Consider the following 18,108-nt stretch of genomic DNA (forward strand, 5'->3'; position numbering starts at 1 on the left):
CTCCGTCTGCGGCAGTGAAGTGGACAGGTGACCTTCCTGTGGTATAAAGTACAATATGCTCGAGTACACACGCACATACACTCCCCATCAATCTTTGTTACAGCCACAGGAAGGAAAGCAGCCAGACAGCATATCACATTTCCTTCTGTTTCCTTCCATTACAATGCAAACGAGAGCACTTAGTACTTTCTGCAGGGCCTCACTTCTGCCCCGACTGTGGATTTTCCCAATGGGGATACGTGAAGACTTTATGACAGCCTGGACTGTGAAGAGCTGTGAGTTTTAGCTCACGGAGGAAATGGGAAATTAATCCACACATAGTTAAAATAATCCCCAAGCTCTCGGGAGAATCCTCTGGCCTGCTGAGCTTTACATAATTACCCTTATCTCAGCCCTACTAACCTACTGAAACAACATCACGGAAAATGTAGCAAGGGGGCTTTTACAGTAATGTGTCCTCAAACAGAAACAACAACCACTGTTTGTGTTTGTTGCTGCCCGACAGTCTGTGACCAGTAAACGTGAATAAAATTAACAGCCTGCTGGATTAAAGGAGCAATTAAAGTGACCACGGACCACAGCCGAGCAATAATGAATGCATGCAGTGCTGTTCTTTTCAACTACTGATATCTTCACTAACTTTCATCTACCTCTCATAATTTGATGTGATACAGTATCAAAGAGCAGAATGAGATTAGGTGTGTGTAGGTTTTCAAAGGATGATATTGCTAGTAGATTTGGTGATTTGCAGGCCAAAGAACAAGTTACCTAGACATGTAGGTTACATAGAGCCGTTGTTGTTTCAACAGTGTTTGAATGACCACATTTCAGTGTGAAGCAAACCCTACACACATTTTCAAATAAAGTCACTGTATTACTGTTAACACAGCTATGTGTAAGCTGGACGTCTAAAAAAAAAACCTTTTCAAGCAACGCTAACCCAGTTTTATCTTAAACACAGTAACATCTTTTGACTAGCAAATCATCCAATGGGTCAGATCCACCTATCTTTATCAAGGAAGAATACCAATATCCAGCACTATCACCAACCCAATCACCCATAAAAATGTTGTCATTTTACATCTCTGCAAACCATAGATATATTATATTTGTATGTTAATGTGTAGTGAATATGCTGAGACTTAAATGGTAAATGAATGGACCTGCATTTGTATAGTGCCTTTCTAGCACACGCCAATGGAAGCATCATTGGGAGCAATTCGGGGTTCAGAATCTTGTGCGGGATACTTTGACATGCAGACTGAAGGAGCCGGATTCAAACTGCTGATCTTCTAAATGGTGGACGTCCCGCTCTACCTCTGAGCCACAGCTGCACTTAACATATTACGTTTCAACAACGCTTCGATTATCTTGTCAACCCTGTCTCACTCCAAAGTTGATGAAACCGGCGCTTGGGCAGTGTCTTGCAGTGTCAGACACTGATGAAATAAGCTGTCCTTTAACGTCGGCATGATACACGGCTGGTCACCATTACAGTCTAACGGTGCTCTGCAGCGTCAGGAGAAAGACCATATAGGGTTGGTGGGAGTCAGTTTCATCAGTGTCTGACACTGCAAGTCACTGCCCAAGCGCCGGTTTCCTCAACTTTGGAGTGAGACAGGGATGACAAGATAATCGAAGCGGTGGTATATGGGTCCAACGAACACAGACTTTCTCCCAGGAGAGCGGTGTTCGAGTCCCGTAACATTATAAAGCCAAACCCTGTTCTTTTTTCCCAAACCCAACCACATGTTTTTGTTGCCTAAATCCAACCACGTGCGTTAGTTGTTGAAGGACAAAACCATCAATTTTCCATGTTGCACCGAAATAGTGTTTATTTTGAAAGAGACCGTATATAAACGGTAAATTTCCTGTGAATACAGAAGTGTATTTTGAAAGAAGACAAAGCATGTTACAGGCAGAACTTGACACGGTGTCCCAGAACGTCAACAACCAATACACCCAGGGTACCTTGCACGTTGTATCTGGACGTGGAAAGTCCATGACCAAATGCCAATATGTGACGAGGTTGGAATGAAAATGTGTTGAACTTGTAGTTAGGTTTAGGCGCTTGATGATGGTTGGCAAAAAATTGATTTGGTTTAAAGTACCCAGTTTGGGGGGTGCAATCCTTGCTGGATTAGTAAAACACAGCCCCCTCTCCTTGTGGCGTGTATCTGTGTGTGTGCATGTGCAACTAATGCAACTACTACTACTACATTTATGGGGAACTGATATATATTGTCTTGGCACTGGCTATTTGTGATCACTCTGAACATCATTGATCACTGAGATTATTATCAACTAGCACAGCCCTGATGCCTGCATAGCTTCTTCCATTGAAAACCTGTCACACTGAAGCAAACTTGAGGCACCTTGTGTTGCAACTCCAGCCCACTGACCACATATTACCCAGTACAGTGTGTAAATTACACTGACTTCTGTGACAAAGTAGTACTATATCCTTCACCATGTGTGAACTGGGAGTTCATTGTGAGGTCAACTGTTCTATCTGTTCTATTGTTCTGTTTTATCATTTGGAGTAAAACATTTCAGAAAATAAATCAGAAGAATCCAATAGTGGATCTGTGGCGAGGAGCGGGTCAACGTGGGGGAAGATGAAAAGATCAGTGAAAAGATCGACTCAGTTCCCATCGGCTTTATATTTAGATGCTCTTAACCTCCCACTGAGCTGCAGTGTACACCGCGGAGGAGAGAAGTCAGTGAAGCAGTGATGTGTTTCATTACACAGGAGGGAAGAGCTGCAGAGAGGGAGATGGAAGTGGAGACAAAAGACAGAGACAGATGTACATGAGAGACGTACAGACAGACAGTAAGAGAGTTTGACAGATGTAGAGAAAGGTTGAGAGTGAAAAACAGGGACAAACAAAGAGAACATGTCACGCGCCGAGTTGAAACAAGAACCTTCTGTGCAGCTCGTACATGTTGCCTGCAGCAAGGGGAACTCCACCAACCCTGACGGCACTTTATGAACAATCAGGTATTTTACTTAAATTTACTCACATAACACTTTGACATACATATGACATGTTTTTTATTGTAGTGATATTTTTTAAAAATATAAAAAACCGTTGTACATGATGCATAAAGTCAGCTAACAAAGTACGGCAACCTCTGAGTGAATGTCAGGGTAATCAGCAGTAGGGCTGCCACTAACGATTATTTTCATTGTCGACTAATCTGTCAATTATTTCTTCGATTAGTCGACTAATCATTTTATCGAAAAATGTGTTAAAATGTTGAAAAATGTCGGTGTGTCTCGCCCAAACCCCAAAATTACGTCATCTAATGTCTTGTTTCATACTCACGCCGAAGGGTTTTAGTTCACTGTAATGGGAGAGTGTGTAAAGCTGCCAATATTTCAACGTAAGAAGCTGCAATAAGAGTATTTTGGGGTACTTTTATAGTACTTTTCTAGGAAAAATGACTCAAACCGATTAGTCGACTACTAAAATAGTCACCGATTATTTTAATAGTCGATTAGTCATCGATTAGTCGACTAATCGTGGCAGCTCTAATCAGCAGTAAGTGTAGGTAAGGCTAGGTAGCGCGCAAATGATTTTTTTTTCCCTCTGTTGCCCGTCACCAGTATTTTTCCAAGGCTCTATCTAAAAGACGCAGAGTCACTCATGGAGTAGTCTGAGTGGGTGGAAGTTCGCTGCATAGATCAGCCTCTCATTGGGCGGAACGAGCCACCCGCTGAAGTCCTGCCCTACCACCTTCGGTTGTGTAGCAGTTTTCAAGTGCACCGTTGCTGTGGCACCGCCAAGAACAATTGTGATTGGTTGAAAGAAATAAAAAAAGCCGGGGCGTTTTCTTCTCCAATCTTAAAGTGAGAGTCGGTGCAGCCAGACCTTCTTTTCTTGAGAAAGGTCTGGTGAACGAGACTACTCATGGAGCAACATTTAATCCACAAAGCTTCATTACTTCTTTGTAGCTGCAGCTTTGGTTGTTTACAGCCGACCTCGGCGGCCGAGGACAGCTCACCTTTGGTGGGGTGCATTTCCTGGACCTCCATGTTGTGCTGTCGGTCATGGTAGCTGTTTCAGACCGGAGGATTGAGGATGTGTTTTTCGCAGTGGAAAGAGTTTTAGTCCGACTACCTGCAGCAGCAAAGTTCTTGTCATATTTCCACCCAACAGAATCAAAGTGATGGGAACATTTCCAGACACTAAAGTAAGCGGCTCCATCTTCCAAACAAGCTTGCTGCTTTGTGACATGCGTGAGTAATGCAATTAATATGAAAATGAGTCCGCTGATGTGATTGTTGTATTTCAAGTCAGTAGTGACATGATAAGAAATATAAGGTTGTAACGAGTAAATTTTATTAGTAATAAGTTACACTGCTTGTTACTGGAAAAAAGGTATACTATTACTGTAACACGTTACTTTCCAACACTGCCGACCAGTAAAGGTAAATTATATGATTTATGCTCTTAGTTGAAGTGTCACAGTTAGTTCAGCCTGACAACTCCGGCTCATAATATTATTTACATCTCAGCTGACACTTCAGTTCCTTTCAGGGCTTATTGTTTGTGCTTACACTTCAACTCCTTTCAGCACTTTCACTTCAAATGCTACTTCAACCTCTTTGAGTGATTCAACTTCAGCCACAGTTTCATTTGAATTATTACTTATACAAATACATTTCAGAGGCACCCAGCAATCAGCATTTTAAGACATTTACACTGCGCTAAGTATTCAAGCTGTTTTGATATTTTCTCCAGGGAAATCAAGCACATCAATTTTCTTTAAAGAAAAAAAAGAAATTAAAAAAAAAATTGCCTGACATCATACAGGACTGTCAACTCATTACACTCCGTTTCCATCATCAGCCTGACACTGCGTCCACTCCAACCATTTTCCTTAACCAGTCTCTAGAGACCCACATTGCGACACTACTACAAAGAAAGGCCTTTTTAAATGTCTCTGTTTTCAGCTCTCAGTAAGTTTGTAGCTTCTAATTGAATCTCTGTGGTTTGGAGTTGCGTCCTGTTTGTGCTTTCAGATATCTACTTTATCTCACTGTTGTGTAAAGTCAACATTACTGCTGATGAAAACTTAACATTTCCTTTTTTGCTCCCTTAAAATTAAAGCTTTTACATAACAAATTAACGAGGGACTTTTACTGTGAAGAATTTTACAGAAATTAAATGTATTCACCAAATTAGCAGAAATTTGTTGGCTGGTCTTCTTCAAATAAAAACAAGTCTATCAATACCGCAGGGAGGAAGAATAAAAGCAGGAACAGCCACAGTGTTGATGAAGACAGCAGGCTCTTACTGCACCTCTGCAAACAGCTCATCTCCAGCAGGTAAACTTCTTTTATCTGCCCTGATGAGTGATGGAAAACACTCACAGGAAAATAGCAATGGACCTTCATACATGTGTGAATCAGCTCCCTGGCTGCGGTGAACTGCTTGGCAACACTTGAAAACAGCTTGACAAAGGCACAAGACCTGCCCATGGTGCTGACTAGCTGATCACAAGTCCTCCTGCAGTGCTCATTGCTTGTTTTTTATTTCAACTGAGAAACAGCTGTTTCATGTCACAATGCCAGACCACAATCAGTCAACTCAAACTCGTGTGAGTGTGAGTCTAGTAATCTGGACAGTATGATTTTCAATATCGTCAAAAGCACAGACACCCATCTTTCTACTTAACTCATATGGAGAAGCTATATTGAGGATGTATTGTATTTAATACACATCATGCACCTCAGGAGGTCAATCAGCTGAGGACACTATCAGCACTCAGCCTGTCACTTAAAGCTGAGGACACTATCAGCACTCAGCCTGTCACTTAAAGTGTCCCATCCCTAATATTATTTTAAGCCTTAATAAAATGTGAAGGGGTGACTTATATAAAACTGTACCCCCTGTACAGTTGTCAGAAAGAGGAAAGGCTACAGAGACCAGGACTGTTTTCTGTATCAGGCTGTAAACATGTTTATTTCTGCTGTAAAGTTGTCCATTTTAACATTGGGATCAATGGGGATCGACTCGCTCCTGGAGCCAGCCTCAAGCAGCCAAAGAACTTCAAAGATCTGCAGTTTTTGGCACTTCCATGTTGGCTTCTTTTTCAGCCCAGAGGCTGCCGCTTTCATCTAACTTGGTGAATTAAGGGACTCGACCAAACCAGAACTGGTGATTGTTGTAGCAGTGGACTAACTAACAAAACAAATAATGAAGGGTTGATATTCTCTCTCTATCCCACTCCCAAGGCTTCCACCAATCAGCTGACTATGAGTGTTCATTCTAATAGTTGGCCAATCAAACTTTGCCATGATCTCCCTCGGCCATTCATGTTGCCGCTTTCAAACTTTAAATCTGCTCTCCTCTCTGCTCCTGTCTGCTGTTATTTTAGGTGGAATCGTTACACCCTCCTCATCCTCATTCACTTCCAGTCACCTTATCCAGAGCCCAGGACGAGCTCATCAAAAACCCATTCCTCTTCACATCTACATCCTCAGCTCCCTCTTCATCTCATCTCATCACCACCACCATTACAACCACCTGTGCCTAAACTGCATGCGGGGAGTCTACTACATCTTTACCACCCTCCCTGAATATATGACATCATGATGGGGTCTAATCGCAAAAGACTTCTCAGATTTCTCATACTTAAGTGCACATGTAAATAAATATTATTTTCTCTCAGAACGAGTCTCTCCAGATTGAAACATGACAAACTAAGACAGTTTTGGTGAGTTTAAATTTGCTTGTCAAGTTTAAATGAAGTGGGTACCCAAACCCGGTACTAAATTAGCCCAGGGGCTAAATAATCAAAGACCGTAGTATTGATAAGCTGACGTTATTGGTTCTTTTATCTGTACTTTTACACATTTTGATTTAATTCATTATCATCCTGCAGCCTCTCACCTGCGCTCTGTGCCAGGGCTGAACTCCTCCGCATACACATAGTCTGACATTTTTGAGTTAATTGTTTAATTTAGTACACTGTAAAAGCTATGAGAGCTTGTGGAATGTAGTAAACTCACCCATCATGGGTGAGGTGTGTGTTGGGTGATACCTGGAGCCACATGTGTCATATTCTGTACTGTATACCACCAGTGAAATATCAGGAAGTTCTGAATATTTGAAAATATAGATACCGCTCAAGCCTACTCCAAATGTTCAGGACTTTTTTTTATTATTTTTCATCCCACTTTAATTAACTTTTAAAATCTAAATATGTAGTTACAGGAAACTGCAGAGTCACTGGTGGCTCAGATGTTCCTCTGTAGCTTCTGCAAATGAGATGTACATGTACAAAGAAATAGTTTGACACCCAGAGACAGCCACCGATTTAGACTCAGAGAGACAGAGTGATTTTGCACTGCATCACATCTGTAGCAGCCTCGGGCAGGAGCCAGAGGGCCACAGGGAGGAGCCTCATTAGCGGGATGACTCCATATTTTGCTTCCTACGAGGGGATGAAGGAGGAGAGCTGCATTCTTCACCTCATCTGCTCCTCACTTCAACACTTTATTTTCTTCTTTGCATAATCTTTTCCTCCCCTCACCCCCTCCTAAAGTCGTTCAAAGAAAAGTTAATTTTGCAGATGCAATGTAGTCAGTTTTCTAAACTGATCCTGTGTTTTGTTAGTCATCAAAATTCAACTCGCAGACACAAATGTAAAATCTGTGCCAAGGTACAACAGCAAAATGTTACATGGGGGATGTTTCAGAGAACAGCACAGATGAATTAGCTTGCCACATTAATTAATTGATAGATATTTGATGCTGTTAATAGGGAGGTTAATCAGTCCTTGGTTGATTGCTTTCATAAAATGTGTTACACGCTGATTTCCACTGATTACCTCTCAGCAGCTCAAATGCTCCGACTTTAGAGCACGTCTGAATTAGTTTTAGTATTGAGGATATTTTCTTTGCAACAAAGTAAAAAGTTGTGAGAGAAAAGAAGACGTGTATGGTTTAACTACAGAGTGACATTAACCAGAACTTTTTTTTTTCTTTTAAATATTTCCATGAAATATTTTGGGGTATGAAAATGCACTGCTTCCAAGTAATTAACTGGCAACGTTCAATTTATGATTACTTTGCTGGTCATTCGATAAAGGTAATTGGAATTTGTGCACATCTCCTCTATGCATGCACACAGCCACACACACGTAGACACACACATTTCTCATAGAGATCAGAAGGAGCACAGGTTGTCTCCAGTTCAGTAAGTTAAAAGCACATCAGCAGAATTCAGAATTTAGAACCAAACACCAGCAAAAATCAAACCAGCCGTATGAGTGGAAAGTCTAATATCAGAAAGCACAGGGACTGTGACAGTAATGAAATAACATTTTAATTTTCTTTAATTTCACCAGGGAACACAGAGAGCAATAACATATTTTGGCTGACACTGTCTGCAGTCTCAGTTAGTTGCTGTCTTAGATTGGATCTCTAAAATATTTAAAGGAATACTTCACCCCCCCTATGATGACTATTTGTAAGTCAATTACTCACCCTGTGTTATGTTGAATTTATAAAGAAAATGTTTTTCTGGCATGCCTCAACAGTTAAAGACCAATCCAATAATGGAGACAATTCTTGATGAATTGAAGTCATAGGGGTCCACATTTAACAACAACAAAACTACAGCAAAACATCCATTTACAAACTCTCACACAACTCATGCAGTATAGTCCACGTCTCATTTATTCAGGCTAGAGATGCAATGTAATATCAGTCATCAATATCAGCCGATAATGGCTTTCAAATGAATGAAATCGGAATCTGCCCACATACTTTTTCTTATTTAAGCCCTCTGTCTCTGCGGTCTCATTTTACAGAGGTGCTCAACCAGCTCTCATAGAGCACCACGCTCACAGGTCAGCTATCCACGGCATGTTGCCATGGTTTCTGTTTAAACACCTCCCCATGTCAGCGTGGGTTTCCTCCAGGTGCTCCAGCTTCCTCCCACAGTCCAAAGACATGCAGGTTAACTGGTGACTCTAAATTGTCCGTAGGTGTGAATGTGAGTGTGAATGGTTGTCTGTCTCTATGTGTCAGCCCTGTCATAGTCTGGTGACCTGTCCAGGGTGAACCCTGCCTCTCACCCAATGTCAGCTGGGATAGGCTCCAGGCCCCCCGCAACCCCCAACAGGATAAGTGGGCCGTCATGATAAGAGTATTCATGCAAAATATGATAGTAATTCCACTACAGAAGAGACTTGATGATCACTAAAATTAGGTGGGGAAAAAGTGGATATATCTGTATCAGTATCAACTAAGGAAGTTATACAGCAGCATATCGGGTATCCGCAGAAAAATCCAATATCATGCTAAGTACTTTCCAAACTGACAGCCCTTCCCAACAGGGAACTGAACTAAAAATGGAGGTTATATATGCTCTCATCCAAGCCAGACTCCATTGATAAAAACAGTCATTTTTAATTGCAGAACAATGGAGCTGCTGGTCTACCACTGCCTCAATCAGGTTGTTTGTTTGTGTTATTGTGTGACTTTGGTGTTTTAAAGGGATAGTTGGGATTCAGCAAAGTTTCACAATCGAGACAATGGTAGACCAGCAGCTCCGCTGTTCAGCTAGGTAAACTTATTGTTTTTGTCAGTGGAGTCTGGCTTTAAAGGTTTCATTTTTCGTTCAGCTCCCCGACAAATGAAGCTCAGCGTAAGTTCAAGTTTCTTTGTGCTCATTCATTCATAATTCTCTCCTTCCCACTCCCACTGCTTCCTCTAATCATCTGACTATGGGTGTTCACTCCTCTAGTTATCTATTGAGAGCGAACAATGCGTTTTCGCCTGTGGCTTCTTCAGGTGATGAGTGAACCTGAAGAAGCCACAGGCGAAACGCGTTGTTCAATCACGATAAATTCACAGTAAAGTCTATTCAGTGTGCGGTCGTCTATTTTTGATATGTTATATATATATTTAATATAAAACAAGTCTTTCCAAACTGAAAAAGTACTATCTGTTTGGGAAGTACTGAGCATAAGACTGGAAAAATACTGGATTATACTGCACAAGTTGTGTGAGAGTCTGTAAGTTTTGATATAATTTAGCTGTTAAATACAGAGCCCCAGTGAATTTTCTCCATTTCTAGATTCACCGTGGGGACGTGAGAAAAACAAATTTTTCTTCACAAAGTCAACGTAACACAGAGCAAGTAACTGAAATATAAATGGTCATTAGGGAGTTGAGGTATTCCTTTAAATTCTTATTAAATATTATGCAATTTACTTAAGACATGCTACATAACCTAATTAAGTTTTATCACTGTTTACTTTGCCATACACAATATGTAATCTCATGGGAGGGGGAACACTGTTTTTTTTAATATCCTTTTGCACAATCAATAAAAAATTAATTACAAAAGGGAAAAAAAAAAACATTCGGTAATTGTTACACTTAATATAATCTGCTCCCTGATGACTCATGCTTTCAGCGGAGCGTTATCCAACGTGTGATGAAGATAGGAAATGTATTCCACAGGGACTACGGCAAACACACTTGAACAATCTTCCTCTGCTTTACATATTGACAGAAGGTATTAGGACTGACAGCAATACCTGAGGTCTAAGTGCTTTAGGCTACATAAAGAGTAATTTATGTCTCCAATAATGTGCACATGTAAGTGTAACCAGGTCTTTAAACGGAAACCATGGCAACATGCCGTAGATAGCTGACCTGTGAGCGTGGTGCTCTATGAGAGCTGGTTGATCACCTCTGTAAAATGAGACCGCAGAGACAGAGGGCTTAATAACAGAGGAGAAGTGAGGTGAGGTGAGAAGAGGTGAGGAAGAGAAATGAGAGGGAAACATGGAGGATGAATGAGCGGAGAAAGGAGAAGAGGAAAGATGAAGACAGGAACAGTGAGGGCAGGGAATGGGAAGGACTAAATATAAAAGGGAGATAAAAATGAGAAGGGGGAAAGGAGGGGGAAAGGGAGGAGAGGGAGAAGATGAGTAAAGAATGGAGGGGACAAAAAAGGGAAGAGGAAAGGAGGTAAGAGTCAGAAAGGAAGTAGGTGAGGACAGGATGAAGAAAAGGGGGGAAATAAGAGAAATGAGAGGAGTAAGACACTGGAAAGGATGGAGGATAGGACAGAAAAGAGGCGATTAGAAGCCAGTAAAAATGGAGAGGAAGAGGGGGACATGAAAATAGAAGAGGGAGGAGGGGAGAGGAAGGTGAGGGGGAAGAAGAAACAAGGAGAGGAAAAATGGAGAAGGAAGAGAGGAAGGAAAATGGAGGTGGAGATGAGAGAAAGGGGGGAGTGAGAAAGGAGGAGGAGAGCTGAGAAGAATTAGCTGTCCTTTTCTACAGCTCTCCTGGGTCCAATTTAAACACAGGGCTTTAGAGATGAAGCGTGAAAGCGTGTGTGTTTTAGTGTGTGTGAGGGTGTGTGAGAGAAGAGAGAGGGAGCGGGAGAGAAACAGAGAGACGAAGGGCAACTGCTGAGCCCTCAGACCGACCTAATGACCATTCCTCTGATGTCACTTCTGAAACTCGATAAAAACAATATGACGCTCCAGCTGAGCTTTAATTAGGAGCGACAAGCGAACAAGCCATGGATGTGAGGGGTCAGGCGGGGTCTTCAGGTCTTACCTGTCTCACAGCGGCGTCCTGTGAATCCTGAGGGACAGACACACGTGTTGGGAGACACACAGGTCCCGCCGCTCCTGCATCCCTCCTCACAGAAAGCTGGAGAGACAAAGAGAAATGTATTGGTTCGGTTTGTCTTCATATCCTGGATACCACAGCAGCAGCAGCAGCAGCAGCAGCACAAAACAGCAAAGCACACACTTTTTTTTGTCATTCACATTGATGTGGATGTGTGTTTGTACTCAAAACGTGGAGTGCTCGGGAGCGACCTGATAAAGTATTATCACAAGATCTGAAATGGCAATCCTGTGCACCTAAAAGAGGCACTTCACATCAACTGATACACCGCTCAAAACTGTAACCTGTCCTCCTCAAATTCATTTTGCATTACTGAAAGTGTCTGATGTGCAATTTGTTTTTCAAGTGGTTATCATCTACAGGACAGCTTCTCCATGTGGGTGTTAAAGTGTCAGAGTTAAGTGATGGAGATAAAAAAAAAGGCACCATGGGTAACGTGCTTCAGAGCGAGACTGGTTACAGTGCTGCCTTTTTGTCCCGTATAGACGCACTTGTCAATTAACAACTCATTAAATATGTGTAATGTGAAGGTCAGTTGTAATAACACGCCCATGGAGAATTATCACCTCTGCTTTGTCTCTTCCAGCCTATTTTAGCACATTGATTAGTTTTCATTGTACATTTTCTGTATCGTTCAGACTAAGTGCTCTTGTTAAACCTGTTTCCATCAAAGGCAGGTAGCTGTTTAAGGCAAAGCTCTACGACCAACCCACTATATGTTACCTGACCAGCACCAAATGAATGATAATGACCCCTAACAGTCAATGTGAGTCAACTAGAAAGGTCATTAGTTGGCAAGATTTCACTGGTCGCAATGTCGCAGAAAACACAACAAAACGAAACATAAAAACCAAACAAACAAACGTGAAACTCTATAAGGAGCTGCGCCTTGTCAAAATAAATCCAAACCTATATGACTGGACCATGTGGGAATTTAATTTGAAAGGACAGACACAGGAAGTGTCCACGCTCAGCAGTCAGACAGGAGTCAGGTTAATTTCCAGGGCTGGTACCTGCGGTTATTCCACAGGCTAGTTAATAACATGTCGGGCAGGAAATCCAAAGTGTGGGATCATTTTGAGAAGGTGAAGGACGAACCCAAGGTGATATGTAAACTCATCTTCATTGGTCGACTACAAACATGACGTATCATCTGAAACATGGAAGTAGCTACATGCCCATTAGCCCACAGCGTCATTAACAGGCGGCTCGCTCAGTGTGTGACGTGCACTTGGAGATAAAATATAGGCCTATATTAATGAAGGTTCATTAGTACGGTTTTGTATTTCTCTGTAATGTAGCACAGTGTTAACAATGTTACTGACACTATTCTTTCTCACACCTTCAACTCAAACCACAAAAATATATCATTTGTAAACATTACATTACATGTAAACATGTGAGCAATTACTTGACTGATGGCCCTAAATGACGACTATTGGTCGACTAGGAAAATTCTATAGCGAGAACTACCACAGAGGCCATTTTGCATATTTTACCAGGTGTTCATTTTCAGTCACAAAACTGTAAAGGTTCATAGGCAGTGGGGGAGGAAGTAGGGCGAGGGCCACATCCCCCCTCCCACATTTGTTTTAAGTCAGATATTGTGTTTTAGTATGTTGTGGAGTTCTGCCAAGTGACTGGGGAAAAAACCCCACATTTATTATTTCATTTCATCTATTTTAGGGCTACGCTAAAATAATCAATTCATCCGGTTCAAATCAATCTTCATTTTAATGACGATTAAAATGTCGATTCATAAAATCTGAGATTGATCTTTTACATTTTTTCCCACCGATGTGTAAAGCTTGAACCCTGTAATCGCTGGTAGTAAATGGGCCGCAGTGCTTTTTGATTTATTTTAATGACATTTTAGATTTGTTTCCAATGAGACACTGACTTATATAGTGACTTTGCTGTTTTAATTTTACTGTTGCTGCTCTAGAAACAACATTTAGTTATAAAATATTCAATTTTAATCCTGTTGTGAATTTATTCTTTATTTTTTAAATAATTCCTTGTAAAATTTACAGTATTAGTTCTCTGAGAATCTCTTTCACAATCTAGTAAAAATTGGTATTGTAAATGAAATATCCGTGAATATTGAATTAAATCAAAACTTTGTGAATCGAAATCGAATTGATTCAGGAAATCAGTGGTGATACCCGGCCCTAATTCATTTTATATAGGTATATATACTGGTTGGACAGCACAAGGACATGAGAGACTTTATCATGGATACTCCAGCTTGGCTCCAAGGTAAGCGGACTGCTTTTATAAAGCACATTTATCCGGAGAACAAGCCCTTTACAAAGCCTTACATTCGCCCATGCGCGCCCACACACACGCGCACACACACACACACACACACACACACACACACACACACACACAGATTGTGGAAGAGCTGCAATGCAAGGAGCTAACCTCAGGAGCACATTTGAAGTTCAGTGTGAAGGACTACCTGCCAGTAGTAGGATGTATTTTATGGCACCACACAAACAAAAAAAAAGTCCTTTTACCTTAATGGCAACACTGATCCTTTGCCAGTGCCTTCCTAAACAATCCACATGACTGTTTCAAAAAAGCCTGCCACCACTTTAGTCAAAGTCTGGGTAAATTAAGGGCAATAAAAATAGCTCCACTGAAGCTTAAATAAACCAGTAGATGAACCAGACAATAGATGGGACCAGCCCAGTTGCATGAATAAAATGTTGGCATTGTAGAATTCTGCAAACCATGGACATGCTACATTTGCACGTTCACAACATATTTCAGATTGTATATGAGCTGAGTTTGTCATGGAGAGGAGAAGGGGATGGTGGACAGTGTGACACCTCAGGGAGATGATTGCCACGCAGCAGACAGCAGCAGACGAACCAAAGCAGGTGTCTTTAATCGACATTCGGGACATGTCCAGCTGTGTGTGGAGCGACCAAACCAGGTTTTTCAATGACAGTTTAGGACATGTCTATAGCTGCCAACCCATTAAACCACAACCATCATGTTTTGCTTAAACAGACATGTTAGTCCCTTATGAACCTCTGAAGACTGAAGACCAAAGGCACTTTTGCCACCAGGGCCCCGAGGCTCTGGAATAACCTGCTCGAGGATATAAGGCTGTCTGAGTCACTGGCTTCATCTAAGTCTCTCCTAAAAACATAAGCTACTTCTATCGGAAAGCATATCCTGACTATATCTGAGCTGTGTCTTTTTTATTGCAGTCTTATTGATTTTATTTCCCGTTTATCATCTTGATTTTAGTTTTGGCCTACCTTATTTGATCTTTTACTTTGGTGACATTATATGTTTTATTCTCTTTGTGTTTTAAATGTGTTTAGTTTTATTGTACACTTTGTAACTGCATTTTGAAAGGTGCTATATAAATAAAGTTTAGAATTATATTATACACCTGACTACACATCAACCACAATGTTGTCACAACATAAATTTGAAAACTGAAATGTAAAAAAATAAAGTTTTACCATATCCGCTACATGGAAACATATAAATGTGACATATTTTTTTGCATAAACACATAATGTCAGCATTTATTTCTGCTATTGGGTCGATGGGATGCAAAACCATAGTCTCTGTTATTCATGCACTTTACACCCAACCATCAATGCCTGCTTTACACCGCCCTATGTGCCAATCACAATGTAGTGGTGCGCTGTGCAGTATGTGGCAATCCATGTCCTGACCAAGACTTGGCTATACAGAGAATATTCATTATCCGCCCCACCACTAGAGGTCACTTGTTTGGAAGACATGTTGATGAGGTGAGACTCAAAAACAGGACTAAATAGGGCTGAACAGTTAATCGAAGCCAACATTCAGAACCTCTAACCGACTTAATCTTGCCCATGTTTGTTAATACATTCCCCACTGTGTGTGTTCATGTAGTGTCCCCTTAAAAATGTACTACTGCGTGTAGTCACGTGACTCCGCCCCATCCAGAAGCAACATGGAGGAGACCTAAAACAGCGAGCCACCTGAGCAACTTTAGCAGCTTGTACCAAAGAGAAATGCCGTGTCCATTGTTTGGACCCATTTTAGCTTTCGCGAAAACCACACTGAACAGAAAGAAATCAAATGTAAACACCACGGAAAAAACGTTTCAGCGACCAAAGGTAACACCACTAATCTGTTTCAGCACTTGCAGCACAATCACATTACCAAATACGAACAGTGCACGGCTTGAAAAAAGAAAGACACTGACAAGCGCCCAGCAACAAGTGCCTCCACAAAGCATTTATAAAGGCTACACAGTATTCAAAATACCCAAATATTCAGTAAATAACCACAAACATCATCTGTGTGTTTCCTTCAATTATTTTAAAAGCACAAGATAAGATATTAAGATATGCACCCTGTCAGTTAGACAAGATATCCCAGCTTCAACAGTTGAGCATATTTAAAGTACAAACCTTGTCAACAAAATAATCATTCATTAATCGTAATCGAGGTAATGTAGTCAATTAACTGTGATGTTGATTTGAAGTCATATCGCTCAGCCCTGGGACTGTTCATAAATAAAATTCAAACTTGTCCTTATTGGTATTATAATTAAATCTAAAGTCAAAATGTTTAACTTTATTGCTCCGCCACCGGTCAGATTTAGATTAAACTTGGTTAGAATACATATATTGTTTCTGAACGCCTACTGAGCTCCCTGCATCATTCATGAGGTGACATTTCACTTGTCTGTTCTGCAATTATTTGAGAACCTTATCATTGTGTGTCAGTGTGTGTGTGTGTGTGTGTGTGTGTGTGTGTGTGTGTAAGGGCATGATGTGCAACTATCTCCTGGTCTGTTGTTGGAAGCAGGCTGCCAGTGCAAATGACTGTGATTTGTTCTGTGAGCATGCAGCGTGTGATGCATCAACATGGCTGAGACAAACACACAAAGGAGAAGGGGAAGCTTGAGAAGAGCTGGCAGACGAATGCACTCCACGAAACAAAAGGAAGAGCGAGTGCGGGGACAGACAGCGAGAAAGAGTAGTTAGTCAGTGCTCAAAGCGAGAAGGATTAAACCAAAAAAGAGGGCAGACTTAATTGAGCAAGTTCATTAAAGAGAAATTACTTGAGTATTTCTAAGCTTAATTAATGACATGATTTGAAAGATGAGCCTTAATGAGCTGAAAAAATCTATTTATAGTCCCATACATAGAGTGTGTGACTGTAATATATCTGTGTGTGTGTAATGTATGTGCGTCAGCTTGTCTCACTTTGCTTTAAGAATCCAAAGAAACATAATTCATCCGTTTAAATTATCACCCTGGTGTTTAGAAAAAAAAGTGCTAAATATACAAACAAATGCATAAGTGCAATAAATAAAAGCAGAGTCCCATGCCAGAAGCTATTAGAGCTATTAATCTGACTGGTTCCACTGTTTAAGAACTTCTATCAGGCCCTCATTAGGAGCCTGATTGCCTCTGTACTAATAAACCTCACACTTAAAAATTAATTACACTTATATTGACTCAATCTATCTCCAACTCTAATTATCATTTCACCACCATCAGCATAATGCTGCCTGCCTGTTGAACTAATGACTTCCAAAGATGAGGGGGCTTCACNGTCGGGGGGGGGGGGGGGGGGGGGGGGGGGGGGGGGGGGGGGGGGGGGGGGGGGGGGGTTTGTATGTTTTTTAAGACCCACATTTTTCAATCAAAGCTCTGATGATTTTCTTGCTCAGAGACAACCCTCCACTTTCCAGCTCCCTCCATTATTTTTATTCTTGTTGGAGTGGAAAGAAAATCTCAACTGGCATACTACAACTCTACAGTGAGCTTTATCATAATAATATCAGTAATTATATCGCAGTCAAATTAGATTAAAATGAGCTCAGATTAAAACTCACTCTTGGATACTTTCACACACAAATATTAATGTGTAACAATTTATTACCCAGCGGCAACCTCCGGGGCTGAAAAATGATCCAATGTGGAAGTTATGTTAAAGTTATGCATATTAATAAAGTAAAAATAAAGACAGGACAGTCTTTTTGGTTTGCAAAAGACTGATTTTCCTAAATTGGAAGATTCATAAAGAAAAATGTTTTTGAAACACGGCTATTTGAATTTTTTTAAATCTTCCTGGTATGGAAAAAATAGCATATCATCAGCAATACGACATATGTCACTGTAGTGTTGGGTACATTTTGTTGCTGGGTTGTTGTTGTTTTTTGTGCATGTCTATCATGTATGAATGCAATATCAGAGTATCTGCAGGTTTCAGCAAGTAAAGTTTAAGACCTTTTTAATGCCACTTGGAATGGAATTTAAGACCAAGATTTACTTGAGGCTGTCGGCTGTTGTACTGAGGCAGACGGGAAACAAAATTGAGAGATCCCTGGCGTTTGCTTTTGGCTTTTTGCTGCAGTTTTTTTTTTTTCCCCCAGTGTGTGGGATTTGACCACCTTAATCCCC

The 18,108-nt window shown here is 40.9% G+C and overlaps 1 protein-coding gene across 1 annotated transcript in view; it reads right to left on the minus strand.

Moving 5' to 3' along the window:
• Positions 1 to 18,108, minus strand: part of LOC126395229 (protein kinase C-binding protein NELL1-like) — a 457,381-nt gene that overhangs the window by 49,562 nt on the left and 389,711 nt on the right. The window contains exon 15 of the mRNA XM_050052536.1: positions 11,600 to 11,695. Coding sequence (XP_049908493.1) covers positions 11,600 to 11,695 — 96 coding nt within the window. The remainder of the gene's footprint in view (positions 1 to 11,599; positions 11,696 to 18,108) is intronic.

This window comes from Epinephelus moara, chromosome 1, assembly GCF_006386435.1.
Source record: "Epinephelus moara isolate mb chromosome 1, YSFRI_EMoa_1.0, whole genome shotgun sequence".
Taxonomy (NCBI): domain Eukaryota; kingdom Metazoa; phylum Chordata; class Actinopteri; order Perciformes; family Serranidae; genus Epinephelus; species Epinephelus moara.